The 25,377-nt window shown below is 35.4% G+C and overlaps 1 protein-coding gene across 3 annotated transcripts; it reads right to left on the bottom strand.

Annotated features, from left to right (window-relative positions):
* Positions 1-15,375: 15,375 nt before the first annotated feature.
* Positions 15,376-20,520, bottom strand: LOC113297194 (peroxisomal acyl-coenzyme A oxidase 1-like). 3 transcript variants are annotated; one of them, XM_026545612.1, is made up of 12 exons: positions 20,366-20,518; positions 20,102-20,249; positions 19,072-19,180; positions 18,894-18,955; positions 18,582-18,791; positions 18,242-18,329; positions 18,003-18,165; positions 17,452-17,650; positions 17,068-17,265; positions 16,194-16,325; positions 15,805-15,925; positions 15,376-15,512 (listed from the first exon to the last, which is right to left on the bottom strand). In XM_026545612.1, exons 2-12 carry the CDS (start codon positions 20,237-20,239, stop codon positions 15,391-15,393), a joined length of 1,542 nt encoding a protein of 513 aa, XP_026401397.1. In that variant the 5' UTR covers positions 20,240-20,249; positions 20,366-20,518; the 3' UTR covers positions 15,376-15,390. The 3 variants fall into 3 exon arrangements, with proteins under 3 accessions (XP_026401397.1, XP_026401398.1, XP_026401396.1); XM_026545613.1 differs by having other exon boundaries at positions 20,370-20,509; XM_026545611.1 differs by having other exon boundaries at positions 20,102-20,520.
* Positions 20,521-25,377: the final 4,857 nt, after the last annotated feature.

Raw genomic sequence — 25,377 nt, 5'->3', positions numbered from 1 at the left:
TGTTTTACAAGAAACAAAACTCGTTTTATAAGAAAAAACCTAAACCTAACTTGATTTGCAAGTTAATTTTCCTATAAATACAACTCGAAAATCTCTTTTAAAAAATACATGTTTCGACCCATGCCCATGCGCGTGTACCAAGCACCAAGTCCGTGTCTACTTGAAATTATTTTTTGCAAGTGTTTAACTTGATAAATAATTTATTTACAAGTTTTATTTATGGAAAAATTCCTTTTTTGTGTTTAATTGTTTTACAAGAAACAAAACTCGTTTTACAAGAAAAAACCTAAACCTAACTTGATTTGCAAGTTAATTTTCCTATAAATACAACTCGAAAATCTCTTTTCAAAACACACAAGCAGCGACCATCTCTAGGTCTTTTCTTCATCTTCTTGCTTTTATTTTCGTGCGGCGTTTTACTTCCATCCCCGTTGCTGAGTTAAAGAGTGGGTAACTTGTAATACATGTTTCGACCCATGCCCATGCGCGTGTACCAAGCACCAATTCCGTGTCTACTTGAAATTATTTTTTGCAAGTTTTTAACTTGATAAATAATTTATTTAATAGTTTTATTTATGGAAAAATTCCTTTTTTGTGTTTAACTGTTTTACAAGAAACAAAACTCGTTTTATAAGAAAAAACTTAAACCTAACTTGATTTGCAAGTTAATTTTCCTATAAATACAACTCGAAAATCTCTTTTCAAAACACACAAGCAGCGACCATCTCTAGGTCTTTTCTTCATCTTCTTGCTTTTATTTTCGTGCGGCGTTTTACTTCCATCCCCGTTGCTGAGTTTAAGAGTGGGTAACTTGTAATACATGTTTAAACCCATGCCCATGCGCGTGTACCAAGCACCAATTCCGTGTCTACTTGAAATTATTTTTTGCAAGTTTTTAACTTGATAAATAATTTATTTAAGAGTTTTATTTATGGAAAAATTCTTTTTTTGTGTTTAACTGTTTTACAAGAAACAAAACTCGTTTTATAAGAAAAAACCTAAACCTAACTTGATTTGCAAGTTAATTTTCCTATAAATACAACTCGAAAATCTCTTTTCAAAACACACAAGCAGCGACCATCTCTAGGTCTTTTCTTCATCTTCATGCTTTTATTTTCGTGCGGCGTTTGACTTCCATCCCCGTTGCTGAGTTTAACAGTGGGTAACTTGTAATACATGTTTCGACCCATGCCCATGCGCGTGTACCAAGCACCAATTCCGTGTCTACTTGAAATTATTTTTTGCAAGTTTTTAACTTGATAAATAATTTATTTAAGAGTTTTATTTATGGAAAAATTCATTTTTTGTGTTTAATTGTTTTACAAGAAACAAAACTCGTTTTATAAGAAAAACCTAAACCTAACTTGATTTTCAAGTTAATTTTCCTATAAATACAACTCGAAAATCTCTTTTCAAAATACATGTTTCGACCCATGCCCATGCGCGTGTACAAAGCACCAAGTCCGTGTCTACTTGAAATTATTTTTTGCAAGTTTTTAACTTGATAAATAATTTATTTAAGAGTTTTATTTATGGAAAAATTCATTTTTTGTGTTTAATTGTTTTACAAGAAACAAAACTCGTTTTATAAGAAAAAACTTAAACCTAACTTGATTTGCAAGTTAATTTTCCTATAAATACAACACGAAAATCTCTTTTCAAAACACACAAGCAGCGACCATCTCTAGGCGAAAAATATATGTTTCGACCCATGCCCATGCGCGTGTACCAAGCACCAAGTCCGTGTCTACTTGAAATTATTTTTTGCAAGTTTTTAACTTGATAAATAATTTATTTAAGAGTTTTATTTATGGAAAAATTCATTTTTTGTGTTTAATTGTTTTACAAGAAACAAAACTCGTTTTATAAGAAAAAACTTAAACCTAACTTGATTTGCAAGTTAATTTTCCTATAAATACAACTCGAAAATTTCTTTTCAAAACACACAAGCAGCGACCATCTCTAGGCGAAAAATACATGTTTCGACCCATGCCCATGCGCGTGTACCAAGCACCAAGTCCGTGTCTACTTGAAATTATTTTTTGCAAGTTTTTAACTTGATAAATAATTTATTTAAGAGTTTTATTTATGGAAAAATTCATTTTTTGTGTTTAATTGTTTTACAAGAAACAAAACTCGTTTTATAAGAAAAAACCTGAACCTAACTTGATTTGCAAGTTAATTTTCCTATAAATACAACTCGAAAATCTCTTTTCAAAACACACAAGCAGCGGCCATCTCTAGGCGTAAAATACATGTTTCGACCCATGCCCATGCGCGTGTACCAAGCACCAAGTCTGTGTCTACTTGAAATTATTTTTGCAAGTTTTTAACTTGATAAATAATTTATTTAAGAGTTTTATTTATGGAAAAATTCATTTTTTGTGTTTAATTGTTTTACAAGAAACAAAACTCGTTTTATAAGAAAAAACCTAAACCTAACTTGATTTGCAAGTTAATTTTCCTATAAATACAACTCGAAAATCTCTTTTCAAAACACACAAGCAGCGACCATTTCTAGGCGAAAAATACATGTTTCGACCCATGCCCATGAGCGTGTACCAAGCACCAAGTCTGTGTCTACTTGAAATTATTTTTTGCAAGTTTTTAACTTGATAAATAATTTATTTAAGAGTTTTATTTATGGAAAAATTCATTTTTTGTGTTTAATTGTTTTACAAGAAACAAAACTCGTTTTATAAGAAAAAACCTAAACCTAACTTGATTTTGCAAGTTATTTTTCCTATCGAAAAATACATGTTTCGACCTATGCCCATGCGCGTGTACCAAGAATCAAGTCCGTGTCTACTTAAAATTCTTTTTTGCAAGTTTTTAACTTGATAAATAATTTATTTAAGAGTTTTATTTATGGAAAAATTACTTTTTTGTGTTTAATTGTTTTACAAGAAACAAAACTCGTTTTATAAGAAAAAACCTAAACCTAACTTGATTTGCAAGTTAATTTTCTTATAAATACAACTCGAAAAATATATGTTTCGACCCATGCCCATGCGCGTGTAACAAGCACCAAGTCCGTGTCTACTTGAAATTATTTTTTACAAGTTTTTAACTTGATAAATAATTTATTTAAGAGTTTTATTTATGGAAAAATTCCTTTTTTGTGTTTAATTGTTTTACAAGAAACAAAACTCGTTTTATAAGAAAAATCTAAACGTAACTTGATTTGCAAGTTAATTTTCCTATGAATACAACTCGAAAAATACATGTTTCGACCCATGCCCATGCGCGTGTACCAAGCACCAAGTCCGTGTCTACTTGAAATTATTTTTTGCAAGTTTTTAACTTGATAAATAATTTATTTAAGAGTTTTATTTATGGAAAAATTCCTTTTTTGTGTTTAATTGTTTTACAAGAAACAAAACTCGTTTTATAAGAAAAAACCTAAACCTAACTTGATTTGCAAGTGTATTTTCCTGTAAATACAACTCGAAAATCTCTTTTCAAAACACATAAGCAGCGACCATCTCTAGGTCTACTTTTCTTCATCTTCTTGCTTTTATTTTCGTGCGGCGTTTTACTTCCATCCCCGTTGCTGACTTTAAGAGTGGGTAACTTGTATTGTGCTAATACAAGTTATATCGGGCAGTCTTATCCTGGACACATCTTCGCACGTTGGGGTTTAGCATTACTTTACAGTATACTCGCGAACTAATGTGTTAAGGGAAGCTTGTTGAACCTGTGATTCTTCCCTCATCAATTTGTTCGTGGTAGAGTTGTTTGATACATGTTTCGACCCATGCCCATGCGCGTGTACCAAGCACCAAGTCCGTGTCTACTTGAAATTATTTTTTGCAAGTTTTTAACTTGATAAATAATTTATTTAAGAGTTTTATTTATGGAAAAATTCCTTTTTTGTGTTTAATTGTTTTACAAGAAACAAAACTCGTTTTATAAGAAAAACCTAAACCTAACTTGATTTGCAAGTGTATTTTCCTGTAAATACAACTCGAAAATCTCTTTTCAAAACACATAAGCAGCGACCATCTCTAGGTCTACTTTTCTTCATCTTCTTGCTTTTATTTTCGTGCGGCGTTTTACTTCCATCCCCGTTGCTGACTTTAAGAGTGGGTAACTTGTATTGTGCTAATACAAGTTATATCGGGCAGTCTTATCCTGGACACATCTTCGCACGTTGGGGTTTAGCATTACTTTAGAGTATACTCGCGAACTAATGTGTTAAGGGAAGCTTGTTGAACCTGTGATTCTGCCCTCATCAATTTGTTCGTGGTAGAGTTGTTTGATACATGTTTCGACCCATGTGCGTGTACCAAGCGCCAAGTCCGTGTCTACTTGAAATTATTTTTTGCAAGTTTTCAACTTGATAAATAATTTATTTAAGAGTTTTATTTATGGAAGAAAATTCCTGTTTTGTGTTTATTTGTTTTACAAGAAACAAAACTCGTTTTATAGGAAAAACCTAAACCTAACTTGATTTGCATGTTAATTTTCCTGTAAATACAACTCGAAAATCTCTTTTCAAAACACACAAGCAGTGACCATCTTTAGGTATACTTTTCTTCATCTTCTTTCTTTTATTTTCGTGCGGCGTTTTACTTCCATCCCCGTTGCTGAGTTTAAGAGTGGGTAACTTGTATTGTGCTAATACAAGTTATATCGGGCAGTCTTATCCTGGACACATCTTCGCACGTTGGGGTTTAGCATTACTTTAGAGTATACTCGCGAACTAATGTGTTATGGACAGCTTGTTGAACCTGTGATTCTGCCCTCATCAATTTGTTCGTGGTAGAGTTGTTTGATACATGTTTCGACCCATGCCCATGCGCGTGTACCAAGCACCAAGTCCGTGTCTACTTGAAATTATTTTTTGCAAGTTTTTAACTTGATAAATAATTTATTTAAGAGTTTTATTTATGGAAAAATTCCTTTTTTGTGTTTAATTGTTTTACAAGAAACAAAACTCGTTTTATAAGAAAAAACCTAAACCTAACTTGATTTGCAAGTTAATTTTCCTATAAATACAACTCGAAAATCTCTTTTCAAAATACATGTTTCGACTCATGCCCATACGCGTGTACCAAGCACCAAGTCCGTGTCTACTTGAAATTATTTTTTGCAAGTTTTTAACTTGATAAATAATTTATTTAAGAGTTTTATTTATGGAAAAATTCCTTTTTTGTTTTTAATTATTTTACAAGAAACAAAACTCGTTTTATAAGAAAAAAACCTAAACCTAACTTGATTTGCAAGTTAATTTTCATATAAATACAACTCGAAAATCTCTTTTCAAAATACATGTTTCGACCCATGCCCATGCGCGTGTACCAAGCACCAAGTCCGTGTCTACTTGAAATTATTTTTTGCAAGTTTTTAACTTGATAAATAATTTATTTAAGAGTTTTATTTATGGAAAAATTCCTTTTTTGTGTTTAATTGTTTTACAAGAAACAAAACTCGTTTTATAAGAAAAAACCTAAACCTAACTTGATTTGCAAGTTAACTTTCCTATAAATACAACTCGAAAATCTCTTTTCAAAATACATGTTTCGACCCATGCCCATCCGCGTGTACCAAGCACCAAGTCCGTGTCTACTTGAAATTATTTTTTGCAAGTTTTTAACTTGATAAATAATTTATTTAAGAGTTTTATTTATGGAAAAATTCCTTTTTTGTGTTTAATTGTTTTACAAGAAACAAAACTCGAAAAATACATGTTTCGACCCATGCCCATGCGCGTGTACCAAGCACCAAGTCCGTGTCTACTTGAAATTATTTTTTGCAAGTTTTTAACTTGATAAATAATTTATTTAAGAGTTTTATTTATGTAAAAATTCCTTTTTTGTGTTTAATTGTTTTACAAGAAACAAAACTCGTTTTATAAGAAAAAACCTAAACCTAACTTGATTTGCAAGTTAATTTTCCTATAAATACAACTCGAAAATCTCTTTTCAAAACACACAAGCAGCGACCATCTCTAGGCGAAGAATACATGTTTCAACCCATGCCCATGCGCGTGTACCAAGCACCAAGTCCGTGTCTACTTGAAATTATTTTTTGCAAGTTTTTAACTTGATAAATAATTTTTAGAGTTTTATTTATGGAAAAATTCCTTTTTTGTGTTTAATTGTTTTACAAGAAACAAAACTCGTTTTATAAGAAAAAACCTAAACCTAACTTGATTTGCAAGTTAATTTTCCTATAAATACAACTCGAAAATCTCTTTTCAAAACACACAAGCAGCGGCTATCTCTAGGCGTAAAATACATGTTTCGACCCATGCCCATGCGCGTGTACCAAGCACCAAGTCCGTGTCTACTTGAAATTATTTTTTGCAAGTTTTTAACTTGATAAATAATTTATTTAAGAGTTTTATTTATGGAAAAATTCATTTTTTGTGTTTAATTGTTTTACAAGAAACAAAACTCGTTTTATAAGAAAAAACCTAAACCTAACTTGATTTGCAAGTTAATTTTCCTATAAATACAACTCGAAAATCTCTTTTCAAAACACACAAGCAACGGACATCTCTAGGTCTACTTTTCTTCATCTTCTTGCTTTTATTTTCGTGCGGCGTTTTACTTCCATCCCCGTTGCTGAGTTTAAGAGTGGGTAACTTGTATTGTGCTAATACAAGTTATATCGGGCAGTCTTATCCTGGACACATCTTCGCACGTTGGGGTTTAGCATTAATTTAGAATATACCCGCGAACTAATGTGTTAAGGACAGCTTGTTGAACCTGTGATTCTGCCCTCATCAATTTGTTCGTCGTAGAGTTGTTTGATACGATTCTTTATATTTATTGTTTGATAATCTGACGTTTCTTCTATTGTTGCAAGACTCCAACAATCTTAACACATTATTATTCCTTGTAACAATGGGAAAGAACGACGTTGAAAGACCGCAGAAGTTTAATGGAAAGGATTTCAAGAGATGGCAATCCAAGATGTTGTTTTATCTAAGCCATCATGAACTGGATTATGTACTTGTTCCACATGATGAATTGATGAATGCTGATGCTTTAACTGAGGAGGTGATCGAGTATAACAAGTGGTGTAATTTTCTGGCGAAAAATCATATCATGAATGGTTTGGAAGATACGATGTATGATTTTTACAATGCTAAAGAAAATTTCAGTGCTTATGATTTGTGGACTGCGTTAGAAGCAAAGTATCAAGCGGAGACTGCAGGGAGCAAGAAATTTCTGGTGGCGAAGTTTATGGACTTCAAGATGACGAATGATAAGCCTGTTGTTGATCAATTCCTCGAATTTCAACAGATTATTAATGACATTCTTGCTGAAGGTATGGTCATTGATGAGACGTTTCAAGTATCTGCGGTAATTGAGAAGTTACCAAGTTCCTGGTCTGAGTACAATAAAAAGCTAAGACATGAAACTGGCGAGATCAACATGGTTGAATTACGGAAGAAGATTCAAGTGAAAGAGTTGTTGTGCTCCAAAGATAAGAACGTGTCTTCTGCAAGGGACATGAGTAATAAATCTCATATGACTGAACATAGATCTTCCAAAGCTGGAAAAGGTGAGAGTAACAATCGTAACTCTAAGCGTGGTCCTCCCAATAAAGGTATGTTTCGAAAACCAGAGTCTAGCATTACTAAAATTAAGGGTGCTTGTTATGCGTGTGGAGTTACTGGCCATATGGCAGTTCACTGTAGACATCGTAAGGACAACAAGGATAATGCTAACTTGGTTGAAAAAAAACAAGGATGAGTTTTCTGCTGTAGTGTCTGAAGTTAATTTGGTGACCAATGTGATGGACTGGTGGGTAGACTCTGGAGCTACCAAGCATGTTTGTGGGAACAGAGACCTGTTCACCTCCTACCAGAGGGTAGGGGAAGGCGAGAAACTCTATTTGGGTAACTCATCTGCATCAGAGGTTTCAGGAAAATGAAAGGTCGGTCTGAAGCTCACATCTGGCAAGACTCTCACATTGAATGGAGTTCTTCATGTTCCAGACATCTGCAAAAATCTTGTTTCTTGTTCTGTTTTAGATGATAAGGGTTTTAAAGTTTCAATTGAGTCTGGAAAACTTATAGTAACCAAGGGCAATGATTATGTGGGTAAGGGTTATAAGACTGGGGGTCTTTACAAACTTAATGTAACCTGTCCTGAAGTGAAATTGAATGATTCTTCTGCTTACATGTGTGTGTCATCGAATGTTTGGCATGGTAGACTTGGTCATGTAAATTACAAATCAATGCATAAACTGGCTAGCGTAGGCTGCATACCCAAATTCACTTTAGATAAAAGTCATAAGTGTGAGATTTGCGTAGAATCTAAGCATGCTAAGAAATCATTCAAAAAGAATGTCCAGAGAAACACTAAACCCTTAGAATTGATTCATTCAGACGTAGTTGACATGAAGTCAGTTCAAACTAGAGGTGGTAAGAAATGGTTTGTCACTTTTATAGATGATTGTACGAGGTACTGTCAGGTTTATTTGCTTAGAGGGAAGGACGATGCCTTAGAAGCCTTTAAGATATATAAACGTGAAGTTGAAAACCAATTGTATGCTACCATTTAAACTTTTAGGTCTGACCGTGGTGGTGAGTATCTAATTCCTATTGGAGATTTCTGTGAAGAACATGGCATAATACATGAAACTACAGCCCCTTATTCACCTCAATCCAATGGTGTAGCTGAACGTAAGAACCGTACCCTTAAGGATATGATGAATGCCATGTTGATTAGTTCAGGATTACCTTCGAATTTGTTGGGGGAGGCTATCCTCTCAGCCAATTACATCCTGAACAGAGTACCCTTTAAAGGATCAGATAAAACTCCATATGAGTTATGGAAAGGTAAACAACCATCTTATGATTACTTCAAAGTGTGGGGGTGCCTGGAAAAGGTGGCCATCCCTCCTCCTAAGACAAATAAGATAGGACCCAAAACCGTTGATTGTGTTTTTATAGGGTATCCTGAGCATTCTAGTGCTCTTAGGTTTATGGTTGTGAGTTCTGAAATTTCTGACATAGGGTTGAATACTATCATGGAGTCTAGGGATGCTGAGTTCTTTGAGAATGTTTTTCCTATGAAACGTGATTCTCGAAAGAGATGTTTAGATGATCCCCTATAATTTCCATCATCCAGTCAGTCATTACCTTTAGAGGAAGATGAACCAGAAATATAACCTAGAAGAGGTAAAAGGGTTAAAACTAAGAAAACCTATCCTGGTTGCATTACATACCTAGCCGAGTCTGATCCTCAGACTTATAAAGAAGCCATGACTTGTCCTGAAGCTCCGTGGTGGAAAGAAGCTTCAATTAGTGAAATGGATTCCGTTCGAGAAAACGGTACTTTTGAACTTGTAGATTTACCTCCAGGGTCTAAGGCCATAGGTTGTAAATGGATTTTCAAGAGAAAACGTAATATAAATGGAACTATTGAAAAATACAAGGCTAGGTTGGTAGCGAAAGGCTATAAACAGATAGAAGGTATAGACTTCTTTGATACATATTCACCAGTAAGTAGAATTAGATCCATTAGGATGTAATTGCTATAGCTTCTGTCCATAACCTACAGATACATCAAATGGATGTAAAGACAACGTTTTTGAATGGTGAATTAGATGAAGAAATTTATATGGAACAACCCGAAGGCTTTGTAGTTAAAGGTTGTGAGAAGAAGGTTTGTAAACTGAAGAAATCTTTGTATGGATTGAAACAAGCACCTAAACAGTGGCATGAGAAATTTGATCATGTGATGATTTCTAGTGGTTTTAGAATTAATGAATCTGATAAGTGTGTTTATACTAAACTTGTCAAGGATGCCTGTGTGGTTGTATGCTTGTATGTTGATGATATGCTTATACTAGGTACAAACATGGATGTTATTAATACCACTAAGAAAATGTTGAATGAGAACTTTTACATGAAAGACTTAGGCCCCGCTGATGTCATATTAGGGATGAAGATTAGAAAAACTTCTAATGGCTATAGTCTGAGTCAGTCTCATTATGTTGAATCCGTACTTAAGAAATATAATCAGTTTGACTGTAAACCTGTTTGCACTCCATATGATTCTTCTTGCAAACTCATGAAGAATAAGGGTGTAGGTGTTAACCAACTTGAATACTCGAGAGTCATAGGAAGTCTGATGTATTTGATGAATTGTACGAGACCAGACATTGCTTATGCTGTGAGTAGGTTAAGCAGGTATACTTGTAATCCAGGGCAGAAACATTGGGATGCACTTAATAGAGTGCTAAAGTACTTGAAGTATACAATGACCTTTTGTTTGAATTACGAAGGGTATCCGGCCGTCCTTGAGGGATTTTGCGATGCGAACTGGATAGCAGACTCAGAGGAGTCTAAGTCTACGAGTGGATATGTATTCACTCTAGCAGGTGCGTCTGTATCTTGGAAGAGTTCCAAACAGACATGTATAGCTCGCTCAACTATGGAGTCGGAGTTTATTGCGTTAGATAAAGCAGGAGAGGAGGCCGAATGGCTAAGAAACTTTTTAGAAGATATTCCTCTCTGCCATAGGCCTGTGCCAGCTATATCTATACACTGTGACAACAAATCTGCAATAGGTAGAGCTAAGAATAGCTTCTACAATGGAAAGTCTATACATATGCGTAGAAGACATGATTCTTTGAAATTACTAATCTCTACATGCGTTATTTCCATAGATTGGACAAGGTCCAAGGAGAATATCGCGGACCCTTTGACGAAAGGTTTGCCCAAGGAGATAGTTAGTAAAGCATCGAAGGGGATGGGGATTAGGCTCAAATAATTAAACTTGCCATGAAGGATACTCAACCTTGCTGACTGGAGATTCCAATAACAAGGTTTCGAATGAGACAACTAATTTATGGTGGGTAAAGGTAAACACTATCAGAGAATTTCATTCTCTGTCCCTTCCCTATGGTGTTGATGTGATAGTGTGACTACATGTGGAGGATGACTTTTAATTAAGTCTTAATGAGTTCTATAGTTTCAATTTAAGATTGAAGTGGGGTGTAGCAGTAAACACTCTTGATGGAACTCACCTATCTGAATGAGGAAGTGGGTCGTTTCCAATGAGAATGGAGCCGATTTTCTAAAGCATTTTGAGAAACAGGATATGTCCAGGGCCAAAATAGACAAAACGGCACAAACTTAGCAACACTTGGAGGATATCATGCATGGATGTTATTAGAATTACACCAACCACTAGCAGTTCAAGACATAGTTCACTGTCTAGCTAGTAGTTCCGGTAACTTCTCTCTAAGCAAGGTTCAAGACCTCATGGACACCTTTGCCTAAATGGTATTTTCCGTACTCTGATTTTTCGTTTTTTACCGAAATTTCATTCATGTGGGGGATTGTTGGAGAAAATGAGTTATTTAATACATGATTTTTTGGTTTTTGTGTGGTTTGATCTCATGACCTAAGGGTCTAAGGATACTCACTCATTTTTGAGTGAATGAAATGGAACCTTTAGTCCCACATTGTTGAAAAACTAAAGAGGTTATCCACTATATTACCATGTTCTCATGGATATGTTGTAAAACAATGTGGGTGGAGCGGGTGGGGCGAAAAATACATGTTTCGACCCATGCCCATGCGCGTGTACCAAGCACCAAGTACGTGTCTACTTGAAATTATTTTTTGCAAGTTTTTAACTTGATAAATAATTTATTTAAGAGTTTTATTTATGGAAAAATTCCTTTTTTGTGTTTAATTGTTTTACAAGAAACAAAACTCGTTTTATAAGAAAAAACCTAAACCTAACTTGATTTGCAAGTTAATTTTCTTATAAATACAACTCGAAAATCTCTTTTCAAAACACACAAGCAGCGACCATCTCTAGGTCTACTTTTCTTCATCTTCTTGCTTTTATTTTCGTGCGGCGTTTTAATTCCATCCCCGTTGCTGAGTTTAAGAGTGGGTAACTTGTATTGTGCTAATACTAGTTATATCGGGCAGTCTTATCCTGGACACATCTTCGCACGTTGGGGTTTAGCATTAATTTAGAGTATACCCGCGAACTAATGTGTTAAGGACAGCTTGTTGAACCTGTGATTCTGCCCTCATCAATTTGTTCGTGGTAGAGTTGTTTGATACGGTTCTTTATATTTATTGTTTGATACATCTGACGTTTCTTCTATTGTTGCAAGACTCCAACAATCTTAACACATTATTATTCCTTGTAACAATGGGAAAGAACGACGTTGAAAGACCGCAGAAGTTTAATGGAAAGGATTTCAAGAGATGGCAATCCAAGATGTTGTTTTATCTAAGCCATCATGAACTGGATTATGTACTTGTTCCACATGATGAATTGATGAATGCTGAAGCTTTAACTGAGGAGGTGATCGAGTATAACAAGCGGTGTAATTTTCTGGCGAAAAATCATATCATGAATGGTTTGGAAGATACGATGTATGATTTTTACAATGCTAAAGAAAATTTCGTGCTTATGATTTGTGGACTGCGTTAGAAGCAAAGTATCAAGCGGAGACTGCAGGGAGCAAGAAATTTCTGGTGGCGAAGTTTATGGACTTTAAGATGACGAATGATAAGCCTGTTGTTGATCAATTCCTCGAATTTCAACAGATTATTAATGACATTCTTGCTGAAGGTATGGTCATTGATGAGACGTTTCAAGTATCTGCGGTAATTGATAAGTTACCAAGTTCCTGGTCTGAGTACAAGAAAAAGCTAAGACATGAAACTGGCGAGATCAACATGGTTGAATTAGGGAAGAAGATTCAAGTGGAAGAGTTGTTGTGCTCCAAAGATAAGAACGTGTCTTCTGCAAGGGACATGAGTAATAAAGCTCACATGACTAAACATAGATCTTCCAAAGCTGGAAAAGGTGAGAGTAACAATCGTAACTCTAAGCGTAGTCCTCCCAAGAAAGGTATGTTTCGAAAACCAGAGTCTAGAATTACTAAAATTAAGGGTGCTTGTTATGCGTGTGGAGTTACTGGCCATATGGCAGTTCACTGTAGACATCATAAGGACAAGAAGGATAATGCTAACTTGGTTGAAAATCTCTTTTCAAAACACAACTCGAAAATCTCTCTTCAAAACACACAAGCAGCGACCATCTCTAGGCGAAAAATACATGTTTCGACCCATGCCCATGCGCGTGTACCAAGCACCAAGTCCGTGTCTACTTGAAATTATTTTTTGCAAGTTTTTAACTTGATAAATAATTTATTTAAGAGTTTTATTTATGGAAAAATTCCTTTTTTGTGTTTAATTGTTTTACAAGAAACAAAACTCGTTTTATAAGAAAAAACCTAAACCTAACTTGATTTGCAAGTTAATTTTCCTATAAATACAACTCGAAAATCTATTTTCAAAACACACAAGCAGCGACCATCTCTAGGTCTACTTTTCTTCATCTTCTTGCTTTTATTTTCGTGCGGCGTTTTACTTCCATTCCCGTTGCTGAGTTTAAGAGTGGGTAACTTGTATTGTGCTAATACAAGTTATATCGGGCAGTCTTATCCTGGACACATCTTCGCACGTTGGGGTTTAGCATTAATTTAGAGTATACCCGCGAACTAATGTGTTAAGGACAGCTTGTTGAACCTGTGATTCTGCCCTCATCAATTTGTTCGTGGTAGAGTTGTTTGATACGGTTCTTTATATTTATTGTTTGTATTTAATGCGAGAATCTATAATCATGTGACGAAGGATTTGAACTAACTGATAGCGGATATCAAATGTTTGATGTTTAATTGAGGTATGAAGACTGATTTATTCGCTGGTTTTGATTTGTCGACTTTGTTATGTAATTGGAATGCAGTGATGCATTCATCTTTTTAATATTGTTTTACCTTGGTGTCACTATTTTGGTGATACCAAGTTCTCTTTTATAAAATTTGCCATTTTTAGGTCAAAAAAAAATCAAGACAAGACATGAAAGAAAAAGAAAATGTTGATTCAGTGTAATACATTTGTAAAATCATTAGGTGATAATATGATCCGGGTTCATCTGAGTTCTAAGAAGCGATCTCTGGTTTCCCCGTGACTGATTACCTCGCTATATTCCATGTTATGTGGTTGCTTTTTTTAGCAAATGGAAACAGATTCTGCTTGCTGACGTGCACCGACAGATACCCAACCGGCCTACTTAACTGATTTTATTTCATGGGTCCATCTTTCTGACTTGTTTAACTTTTCCAACGGAAGAGCAAAGGGCAAACCGAATTCCAGTTAAAAACAAATCATTCTTCACTTAAACAATAATCTAATCTGTTTTCTATAATGTCTGCTGTGAGCATTACTAAATTATTAAGTCTTGCGGGTCAAAAAAGAGAAAATATCATTTCTTTTTCTGCATACAAGAAAAGAATGCACCTCTTCTTACCTGACACCAGGTAGAATCAAGAAAAAAAGAACTACTGCATATAAAGGATGAAGCCCCATAACTTACTTAAGCTAGCAATCAATTACAAAGCGTATGGGGATAAAATGGGAAAAATGAACAACCAAATTCTACTGTACTTGCTAGAAAGAAGAAAAAAAAAGAAGAGGACATCTTTACTGATAGGTAACACTATGCTTCAAAAAAAAAAAAAGATGGGTAACATTTGAAACACAGGTCTAAAAAAGATCCAACTTATAAATTGCTTCTCTTCCTGTCGAGTCTAAAGAGGATAGACAAGGTCCAATTGATCAACACATTAAAAACCTTTGCTAACTTGAATCTGACTCGTAGCACTCTCTCTATTCTTAGCAGCACATCCCATTGAATCTGACTCATAGCACTCTCTCTATCCTTAGCAGCACATCCCATTGCTTTATCCATATTAAAAAAATTACAATATAGCCAATCACTATTTATTTTAATATATATATTTTTTTTGTGAAGCATTTTGTTTTTTCAAATATGTTGGCACTTAACCAATCACTAAACTTCTAGGGGTATGGTTGCTTATTTGCAACTTGTGACTTCAGAGCCTTGCAGTTCGAAGTTGGTTTTTCAGTAATGGACGGATGTATTCATGATAACCATCAGGAACAACGGTGTCATTGAGTGGGTCCTTCCATGCCTCCTCATACAGTTTTGGGTACACGTTCCCATCATAACGTCCAAGAACCGAGCCGAGGAAATGGTCCGTGTAGTTGAATGAATCAACTAGTGCAATCTCAAATAAAACTAGACAAGTGTCATATCCTCCTGAGTAGGTATATTAAAGTTTATTGTGCCACTGACTACAGATGCATTTTGTCTTATACTTCATCAATCCTCGTGCCTGGACCCAGAGGAATAGTGACTGAATGTTTCACCCGTTTTGTTTAGTCAATATTTGGTCTGAAAAGTACGTTTCAAGGCAATAGTTGAGCGTGGAAAGTGTATTCCGGGTTTACATCTAACTAAATTCTACACCACAAGCACCCTAAATTAAAGAGAAGTGACTCTAAAGATTAAACTTCATGAAAGGTTAGAACATACCTGCTTCTGGACTTGGCATTTTGCTTATATTTTTAGCACATGCAACAGACATCCTAGCAGCCCTTGCTTCAAAAGCCTCAATCACAACACTAGGCTTCAACCAATCCTCAGCTGTAAACAATTTAAGTCGGATAATTTTAGAACCCGAAATGGAGATGCAGCATATCAACACATCAAACAATACATGACCAGTGATTTCTGAAGAACGACTCAGATACCAAAAACAAACCAATTCTGATAATATAAAACTATTGAGGTAGCCATGAAATTTTGTAAAATTTACTTATTCTATACTTCGAAGGGAATCTTTCAAACAGCTAAGTTCCACTCTTAACATGCTGTTAATATGCAGGACAACAGAGTGAAAGCATAGAGTAGCAGCAGTAAAATTAAAGCATATTACCTCTTTGAGCATTGCATTGACACTGCATTAGGTGCTCAATTCTTCCCATATAAGCCGTCGTTCCAACAGGTTTTTTATTAGAACCCAGCTGAGAAACAGTCTTCATGAGAAACCTTGCAACCTGCAAAAAAAAACTTTTCAGTAATCACGCAGTCACGTGAACATTATTAAGCGTTTCAAAGCCTCTATACTCGGTAATCTGACTTTATTTTGTACCAAAAATGTCAAAGGTGGGTAGTGTCCATTGCACACAAGGGAAATCGAAACAGCATTATTTAAGTTCTCAAAGATACGGATCTGAAAGCTATCTATAGTTGAAGTACATTAAAACCATATACGACTGATAAAAGATGATGACAGTGAGGATAGAAATGTTAAAGTTCAAAAACCTGTAAAAGCAGAACGGTGTTATCTCCTTCATAGGTACAAGCAGGAATATATACAGCAAATAACTCAGGCAGTCCACTGCTGGATAGGTAACCATGACCACCACATAGTTTTCGACATTCTTCAATTGCATCCTGAAAAGTGAGAGATGAAATGTCAGGATGAAAACAACAACCATTTGATACTTAATATGATCGAATTAATTTTGACATCACAAAGATCCAGGTAAATCAGATATTAAAAATCAATCTTCTATACTATTTGACAGTTATATCAAGTGATTCAGGCAACCTAACATGAGGTGCAGTACTGAGGGTGCAGTACCTTCGAGTTAGCCTTTGAGTTTTAAGTAGGAGAATAAATACTAATGTTTTGGCAAGCCCACGTAGTGCATTTCAAGTTTTAGTTTTAACTAGGAGAATATGTACTCATGTTTTGGCAAGCCCATACAGTTAGATAAGGCTATTAAGCATTTGTAATTGAATTACATCAGGCAGGTAGGTTTAAGGTTCAGGTAATACACAAGCAGATGGGAACTGAGGAACAACTTATCAGCATGTCTTTTGATTTATGCAATTTCTCTTCTTTTTTTTAGGTATTTGGAAAAATACATCAGAATCATTATACTGATTCGTATAAACAATTATACGCAACATAAAAGATAATAAAAGATAAAAGATAAAGAATCAAAAACAATCTAGCCACATGCATACTGTGAAAGCATGGAGATTTGGATAAATAACCTGATCATGCAAGACTGAATCAATTTAATATGGCTTTGAAAAAGAGAGAATATCTTCTCAGACCCAAATGATGACATGTTGAGAATGAAGAAAAGGACGAGACATCAGAATAGTTCGGTGGTTATTAACATACCGCAGTTGTGGAAGTAGTCAAAGACTTTAAACCAGCAGTGCATGCATGAGCCTCAGGCAATGTGGAGAAATCATTGGCTTGCAATCTCTGAGTCACGTCCGTATATAACCAGCTTAACCACTCACCAACAAACCTGTAAGCAAATGCTGTAGCCAGCAAAGGGAAGAGTCTGCTTTGCTGAGTCTTGTAATCGATCACCTGAGCGCAAACAAAGAATCACAAACTATCAAATATCAGAATGCAATTCATCACCTAAGAGCATGACAACCTGTGCCGAATCAGCATTAAATTTAAGAACTGCGATCATTGAAATTTAGACGCACTTAAAGGTGGAGAAATCGGGACTGGAAGTATCCACCATTTTGAAAATATCTTATAAAGTACCTGGGTCTCGGGTCCTCCATCCTGTGAACCAAATTGTCTCCGAACAGCACTATACCTTGTAGCTATACATACTGCTCGTGATAAAGCACAAGAAGCATCTGCTACAATAGTTTGGCGCACATACACCATAGTCCCATACACAAGCTGCCGCGGCACATCAGATTGCACATATTTTCCTTCCCTCGTAACTTGAGAAACCCTGCAGTGGTTTTCAGAAATCTCAGTACAGAGTCGATATCAATTTTGAATAAATCATAAAAGGAGCCCAATTGAAGCTTTAGATCTTTCTTTCTCATTTTGCAAACTTCGAATACGTCAGCCATTTAGGATGCAAATTTCACAATCTTGAGGTTCATAATTTAACACAAATTTTTATTTTGGTATCATGCTCAACTTAATAAAAATGTACTTCAGTGGCATAATACCATGTTAAGTTCTCAAGGTTAAGTACATAGCACAAAATTTCAGTGGGCTTGCAAACGTTTTTCTGTGACATTCCTTAACCAAGTAAAAGTGAAACGAATCCTACACAGGGAAGAAAGGAAACTAACCGCATCAACATTTGAGTCCTAGGTATTCTCACATGGTCAAACTGTAGAACACCATTATCCATAGTGTTGTATGCTCCACTTCCAAATTTCATTCCAATATCCCCTACAGTGATGCCTGGAAGAGGTAAATGATCATCCAAGCTCCGCAGTTGAACGATAAAACCTGTAGAATTATACCACATGTCAAAATAAAGCAGATCATTTCCTAGAAAACCTCCTTAAGTAAATGCTAAACTTACCATTCACCCCATAGTCTTTTCCGTTAATCAGAAGACGGGCGTACACAACAGCATGAGTTGAAACTTTCCCCAGTCCACCAGGCCACCACTATCAAAACATTGTCACAACATGATGAGTTTAACTAGAAGCTAAAAAAATTCTAGTCAATGCAATTATTGCAAAAAAATAAGAGAATGATTACAATTGGCACACCCAGGTGTCGATATATTGACTTAAGTTCATCAGGTCACTCCATATAGAGCCTTTTTACAGCTTGGGTGATGGGCAACTTTTATTCCTAATGACAATATTTTTATTTATGTATTTATTAAATAGAGCTTCTTCTGAACTATTACTCACTTTACTTGAAGTTAAGGTAGGACTGTGTAGGACAAACTCGTCAGTTTCTGAATCAAATGTAGCGGTTGTCTCAAGTCCTTGAACATTAGAGCCATGGCCGAGTTCTGTCTGTGCATAGCATCCAATTATTTGCATCCTATACGCCAGCGGTAACCACTTATCTTGCTGTTCCTGGGTGCCTTGTCCTTTTATAGCAGGTACAAACATGCCCTGGAGAACATCTAATTAGAAAAGCAAGCATGGAAAAGGTAAACGAAAAAGCAAGCACTATCAACCACTACGAGCCTACTACTGTAGCTAAAAGTAACTTACCCAATGAAGATCGGTAAAAGCAGGTTCATCAACAAAAAATCTCAACTTGGCTGCCTCTGCCTCTGTTATAAAACATAAACGAAGTAGTTAGACCATACAGTAAAGGAAAAACAGTACTCTAAGGAGAGTGGTCTACAAACTATACAATTACTCAAGTAGTTTCTAATTTAGTAGTTACCAGAAAGGCAGAGCTCAATGATCCGTTTCCACGCATGAGCTGCCTTTCTCAAAGTGTTTTTGAATAATTCCTTACGGGGCAACATTGTTCTATTGTCTTTGCGGAAGGCCTAAATCAAAGAAAACAGGGCAACACAGATTCATAAATATGATCAATCCATATATGCATAACCTGAGGTAACAGTAAAATTTACTAAAGTAGTGCATAAAACCTTATCATATAGAGGTACGTATGTTCCTATAGCAGAAGTTACTGGTATACATGCTTGAAGTGATAGAGCATGCATACATGTGGCATAACTAATAATACTATTCCAAGTTCTGATGATGATCAATTATGTAACATGTCATAGACCACAATCAAGGCTAAAGTTGATGTCTGCGAAGATTGATTAGTTAAGATTACAGGTGATCAGAATTGGATTTTTTCCCAGAGCTGTTGATTTCATGTATTGCTTTTGTTATGCATCTTATAGCCTGATTTACATATTCTAGTATCTAAATCTTTGGCCAATTCATTTAGCACTACTCCTTTTTCTGCCATACGGTGCGCGCAGCACCAAATCAATGTCATTTGCCACGGCCAAAACTGTACTCAATTCATGGTCGGTGGCAAATGAACAGTCATTTCAATACTACTGTACAGATATTACGTCAACCGTAGAACACAAAACACAATATAATAATTAATAAATAAATAACCCTAGAAAGTCAAGATTGCATTTCACAATTGAGCATACTCTAGTCATCGCCTTTAGAAAAGCTAAGTTACAATAAGCATCATGAAAAAACCCTAACCCAATTATACACATGTCTTAAATTTATATCACAGACCATTTCAAAAACTCATAATTTAGACAATCACAGTCTCACTGTACCCTTTTTTTTTTGGTTCACAAAATGATCTAAATTGATGACTTGATCATAAACAAAAATACCCAAGATCCAAACTTTCCATGAAAATTATGAAACCCATAACGAATTAACAACCACCAACAAGAATCTCCAAAGAATTGAACGAGAAAACTTACAGGATCACTAGCTACAAGACGAGACATCCGGTCAGAAATTTCAAAGGATTGTTGGGAACCAGCCCAAACAATCTTCATAGCTTCAACATCAAATTCAGCTGATTGTCTTTCATTAGCTAAGTAATCTAATTCCTCCATCTTCCTCGATCTAAAAGTTTCAAGAGAAAAAATGAATTTTAAAACCAGACTAATTTGAACAAAAAACTAACAACCTGTTGTGTATTTGTACTGAGATATGATCGGCAAATCAAAATTTAGAAATACCAGCCTTATCCTCAGACTCTCCTAAAATCCTAATAAATATCGAGATAAGCATGTGTTTTTGTAGCAATAACTAATAATGGAGCTGGCATCTTTTTTAGGTAGTGTTGTTGTTATGGAAGAGAAGGAGAAGAAGTCAGTCGGGCACGTTTATTTAATTCCCCAACTGCATACATATCTTTTTTCTGAAACGCAAAAAAGTTGGCGTTAAGTGATGTGACTGACGAGTGCGAAACGGAAATTTAATTTTGTAATCGTTGCTTATTTGACTCTGTTTATTTGGCGAGTTGGCTGCTTTATATCCATACAGATTACAGTACCGGCCTGGGCTCCGATCTGTACTGTTCCCACTATATTTATGCTGCCTCGGGAAATAAAATCTTGGAATCTGCATGTGGGGTTCGGTGGTATTCAATCATTGGAGGGAAAGTTGGTCGGTAGGGACAAACCAAATTACGATCCGGAGATTGTAGATGGTATATCTAAAGATCTTCTTGTCCGTTCACACTAAGGGTGCACACGGTACGGTTCGGCTCGGTTCTTAACGAGACCGATTACCTGTATTTCCCTAGTTTCGGTTTCAAAATTTTGGACCGGTACCTGTATCTCGGTTCCGGTTCCATTCGGTACCAGGTACGGTACCGGTTCCAATAGGTTCTTTTCCAGACAGAAATATGTCTTTTTCTCTGACAATCTAAGTACATGTTTTTTACCTGTTTTTCAATATATTAAGTAATAACTCATACTTAGAACAAAGCAACAATTAATAAGTAGCTATATTACTAGCAAACCAAATAAACAAAGTCTTGAAAACCTGAGTAGCAGTAGGCAGTAGCAGTGTAGCACACAAACTGACAATCTCACAATCACACACATTAAAGTCTGGGAAATCCGAAAAAACAGCAATTAGCAGTAGGAAGTAGCACAGACACACACACTAAGTCTTGAAAATGAGAAAATCTGGAAAAAAAAAAAGAACAACTAGCAGTGCAGCTAGTGATGCAGTAGTCTTGAATCTTGATCTTATAATCCATATCAGCAGCACTTGTGGTGTCATCAGTGTTGATAGGACCAAGTAACGCTGCCAAACAAATAATAGTAGTTAGTAACTCAATATCATCTCAGCTTGCATCACAACTCATTTAACCCATCAACATACATAACAACTCTTCATTAGACTCAACATCCAGAAGACCAAACTTCAATTCATAATTAAGATGAGAACTACAAAACCACCACCAAAACAAATTAACACCATAATTTCTAACACCCTAATTTCTCAAATTAACTACACACATCAAGATACACATTACCATATCAATAACAAAACATGAACCCTGAATTAAGACAAGTACTAGCTTGTTATTAGCAATTCAGCTAAACTTTCAATCCAAAGATTTTGCAGCTCATACTCAAAATCAAGATAACATCTGGATCTTCTCAACATCATTCAATTGATCAATTCTCATCCAAACAAATCCAAAAACAAAACCCTAACCCTAAAATCACAAATTCAGTAACATAAAACAGAGCATAGTATCACAATTCAATGAAACACACATCAATTAGATAAGATCTCAATCTTTCAAACATTAAACAACAAAACTAAAGCAAAACCCAGATTTTATTTAACACCCTAATTTCATTAACAAAAGTAATGAAAAATCAAAAGAAAAGATTAAGAAGATAGAATTCTTACCAAATCCAAGCCAAATCAATCAACTCTTGCAAATCTGATGAACAAGTCTTAATTACAAATCTGAAAAATCAAAAGATTAAAGATGGAATTATTAGATTCAGATTCTCAGAAGATTCAGAATTATTACAAATCTCAATTACAAAACCCTAGGTTCAGTTCGCTTACCCTTTGAATCAACACTTGAGATTCAAAGTAGGTTCAGTTCGCTTACAAATCTTAATTACTTACCGTTTGAATCAACACTTACCCTTTGAATCAACACTTGTAATGGAGAAGATAAGATTGTCGCTCGTCTCTGTTAATCAACATTTGTAATGGAGAAGATTGTCGCTCGTCCCTTCTCAGACAGAGATGAGACGGAAAAAAGAAGAAGAAGAAAATGAGAAGAGAAACGGAAATCCTATAATGTTCGCTTATATACCTCCCTCTAATCTAACGGCTAATACTGATCCCTTATCCCCTAAATCTAACGGCTTTAATCATTCGGGACATTCGGTCCGGTACGGCATGGTATTTGTACAGGACCGTGTACCTGTACCCCCAGACCTCGGTTCCTATTTTTTGGACCGGTACATGTACCTTGTACCTCGGTTCGGTCCAAAACCAGGTACGGTTCCACCGATTCCGGTTCGGTCCATCGGTCCGGCTCGGTTCCTGTGCACCCTTAGTTCACACCACTATTTTGTTTATGTTAGCCTGTTAGGTCGTAAACTAGTCGAACGATGTAATAATCGTGGCGACAATCACTTCTATAGTAACTAATTACTCTTTCGTTTCAAAATAACAGGTTAATTTTAGGGCAATTCCTACTGCAACCAACAAACTTATTATTTTGTTGAGCCTGGATGAACAAACTGCATTCTCCATTATGGGAAACAAGGCAAAATGAACAAATCTGATGTTTTAGGGTCTCGCTAGTGATTTTATTAATATAAACTAATAAGAGTTGGATCCCATTAATAATTTTATTAATATAAATTGGGTCCCACTGGATTATTTAATAATAAAACAAATAATAAAATATAAACCCTACACATAATAACAATATTTGAAGAGAGAATTTGTTAGGGGCGTTGGAAGCTTGATCGCCCGCGTTTGTGGCACTACCGTGCGATCTTCCATCACACGCCCGCTGGGTGGTCCATCTCAATGTTCAAATCAACATATATATTGATTTGAACATCCATTTTTCATGTTTGTTCATCCCATAGTGGGAGCAAAATGAACAAACTCCAAGTTTGTTCATTCCATAGAAACTGCTCTTATGTGTACTGCGGTTTTGGAAAATGGTTGTTTATAAATCCAACTCCTTCCTTTCTAAAATAATGGGCAGATTTTATAGTAAGATTTAGTCACAAGAGTCTGAGACGAAGAACTGTTGTGATTATTTTTTATAACTTATCTATAAAGATAAATCTCGAGTAAATCTTAGAGAAGATAAAACTCAATACGATAGAACAAGTAAGATCAGAATACGCAACTACAGAGAAAATAGTTGGATTTGGATTCACGAATCCCAAATGAAGTCTTCAAGTCGTTAACCTATAATGGTTTTGGAAAAACCTAGGTTAAAGGAGAATCGACTCTAGTTTGCAACTAGGACACATGAAAGTGTCGGGATTAGGTTTTCCGGTTGCTAGAGTTATCCCTTATATAGCCTTTCAAATCAGGGTTGCTTACAATCAAAGCTAAGATAGCTTAGTAACAAAGCATTCAATATTCACGGTTAGATGAACTCCTGATTTAAGATTCTAGTTAAGTCTCCTTAGAAATTAAGCAATCAATCTCCGCAGTTAGATGGTCTTAGCTTGTTACACACAAATGAAATATTCTTATATTTGGATGGGTAACCGTACCTAAACGTGTATATTGAGTTGGCTCAATAATAGTTAACCGAAGTTAGCCATATGAACACTTTTGTCTTAAACATATTCATCTAACACTTCTAGATCAAATATGATGATCAATCAATCATGAAAGATAATCAAATGAATCTAATTGTGTTTCAAATAGAGTTGTTCAATTGTTCACTATCTCATAGAAATATATATTAACAAATTGAAACAAAATCGGATTGATTCGTAATCGTACAAAGTACTTATACAAGAATCCATTCATGAACATTAAGTCACGGTTTGCAAAGTTAATTTGCATTCCTTAAATTATAAATGTTTTAGTTGATGAGTATGAAAATCATACATGACATATTTTAGAACTTAACCACTGTGTTCGCAAACTAGGTACACGAACAGCAACTCCGGACCTTGGCCTAGTCAAACCGTTTGCAAACCTGGTTCGCAAACAACTGTTCCGGACCCAACTCAAGTAAACCCGTTCGCATACTAGGTATGCAACAAGAGTTTCCGGACCTGAATCATCACAATACAGTTCGCATACTAGGTGTGCATATCGTGTTGTATCCAGACATGGGTAATTGTTCTAAACTCTCATTTCAATCATTGAAACATCCTAGGAAGACAACAATGGTAATCTCACACATACCATTAGCTTCAAGTAATTTTCAAGTGATCGAATGATCAATATGAAACTTCTCAAGCTAACATCAAATGACTGTCTCACACAAGTCATATAAGATGTTCAAGGTAATTTTCACATGATCATATTTTGACTTAATATTTGGTTTCCAACAAATAGATTGTCTCCAACTAAACTCGTCAAGAATATGATGAACATAGTTCAAGAAAAAAGCCTCCAACACATATTTCGAGAAATAGATAAGCGAGATAAACTCGGCTCAAAATATGAAATGTGTATAATGTAAAAGTCTATATATCTATACAACTAAGTCTCATTAAAACATAGAATAGAATAGACTTCTGAGTGATAGATAAGTTTTAGTCTCCACATACCTTTTGTTGTTCCTCCAATCTCCTCAGTAGATCTTCGTCTTCAATTGGTAAACGTCGTGAAGTCTAAAGCTCAACTACTCATTCTATCCTAATCCGAGACATATCTATAAGTAGACTATAAATCAAGCGTATAGTTTTGATCAATTAAACTTGACAAACAAGCTTGAGATAACAACACTTGCGAGTTCGACCGAGCAGTGCTCTAACAACTTGCATCCAGTTCAATGGTGCTACACTGGGCACTAACAGCTCCACTACGTTATCCAAGGTGAAGATAGAAACCGGTAAAGTTTGGGAGAGCATATTGGCTCGATATGAAAAGTACATGGAAGTCATTGCCAACAAGTTTGGGAGAGCATATTGACCAATGAACTGTTACTTCTAGCCAAAATATAATATAGAAATATTAGTGATTATTGTGTGTTTTTAAAATTTTCACATGTGTT

The sequence above is a fragment of the Papaver somniferum genome, chromosome 7 (assembly GCF_003573695.1).
Source record: "Papaver somniferum cultivar HN1 chromosome 7, ASM357369v1, whole genome shotgun sequence".
Taxonomy (NCBI): domain Eukaryota; kingdom Viridiplantae; phylum Streptophyta; class Magnoliopsida; order Ranunculales; family Papaveraceae; genus Papaver; species Papaver somniferum.
The sequence above is the reverse complement of the archived record's forward strand: the minus strand, read 5'-3'. Positions and strand labels throughout refer to the sequence as shown.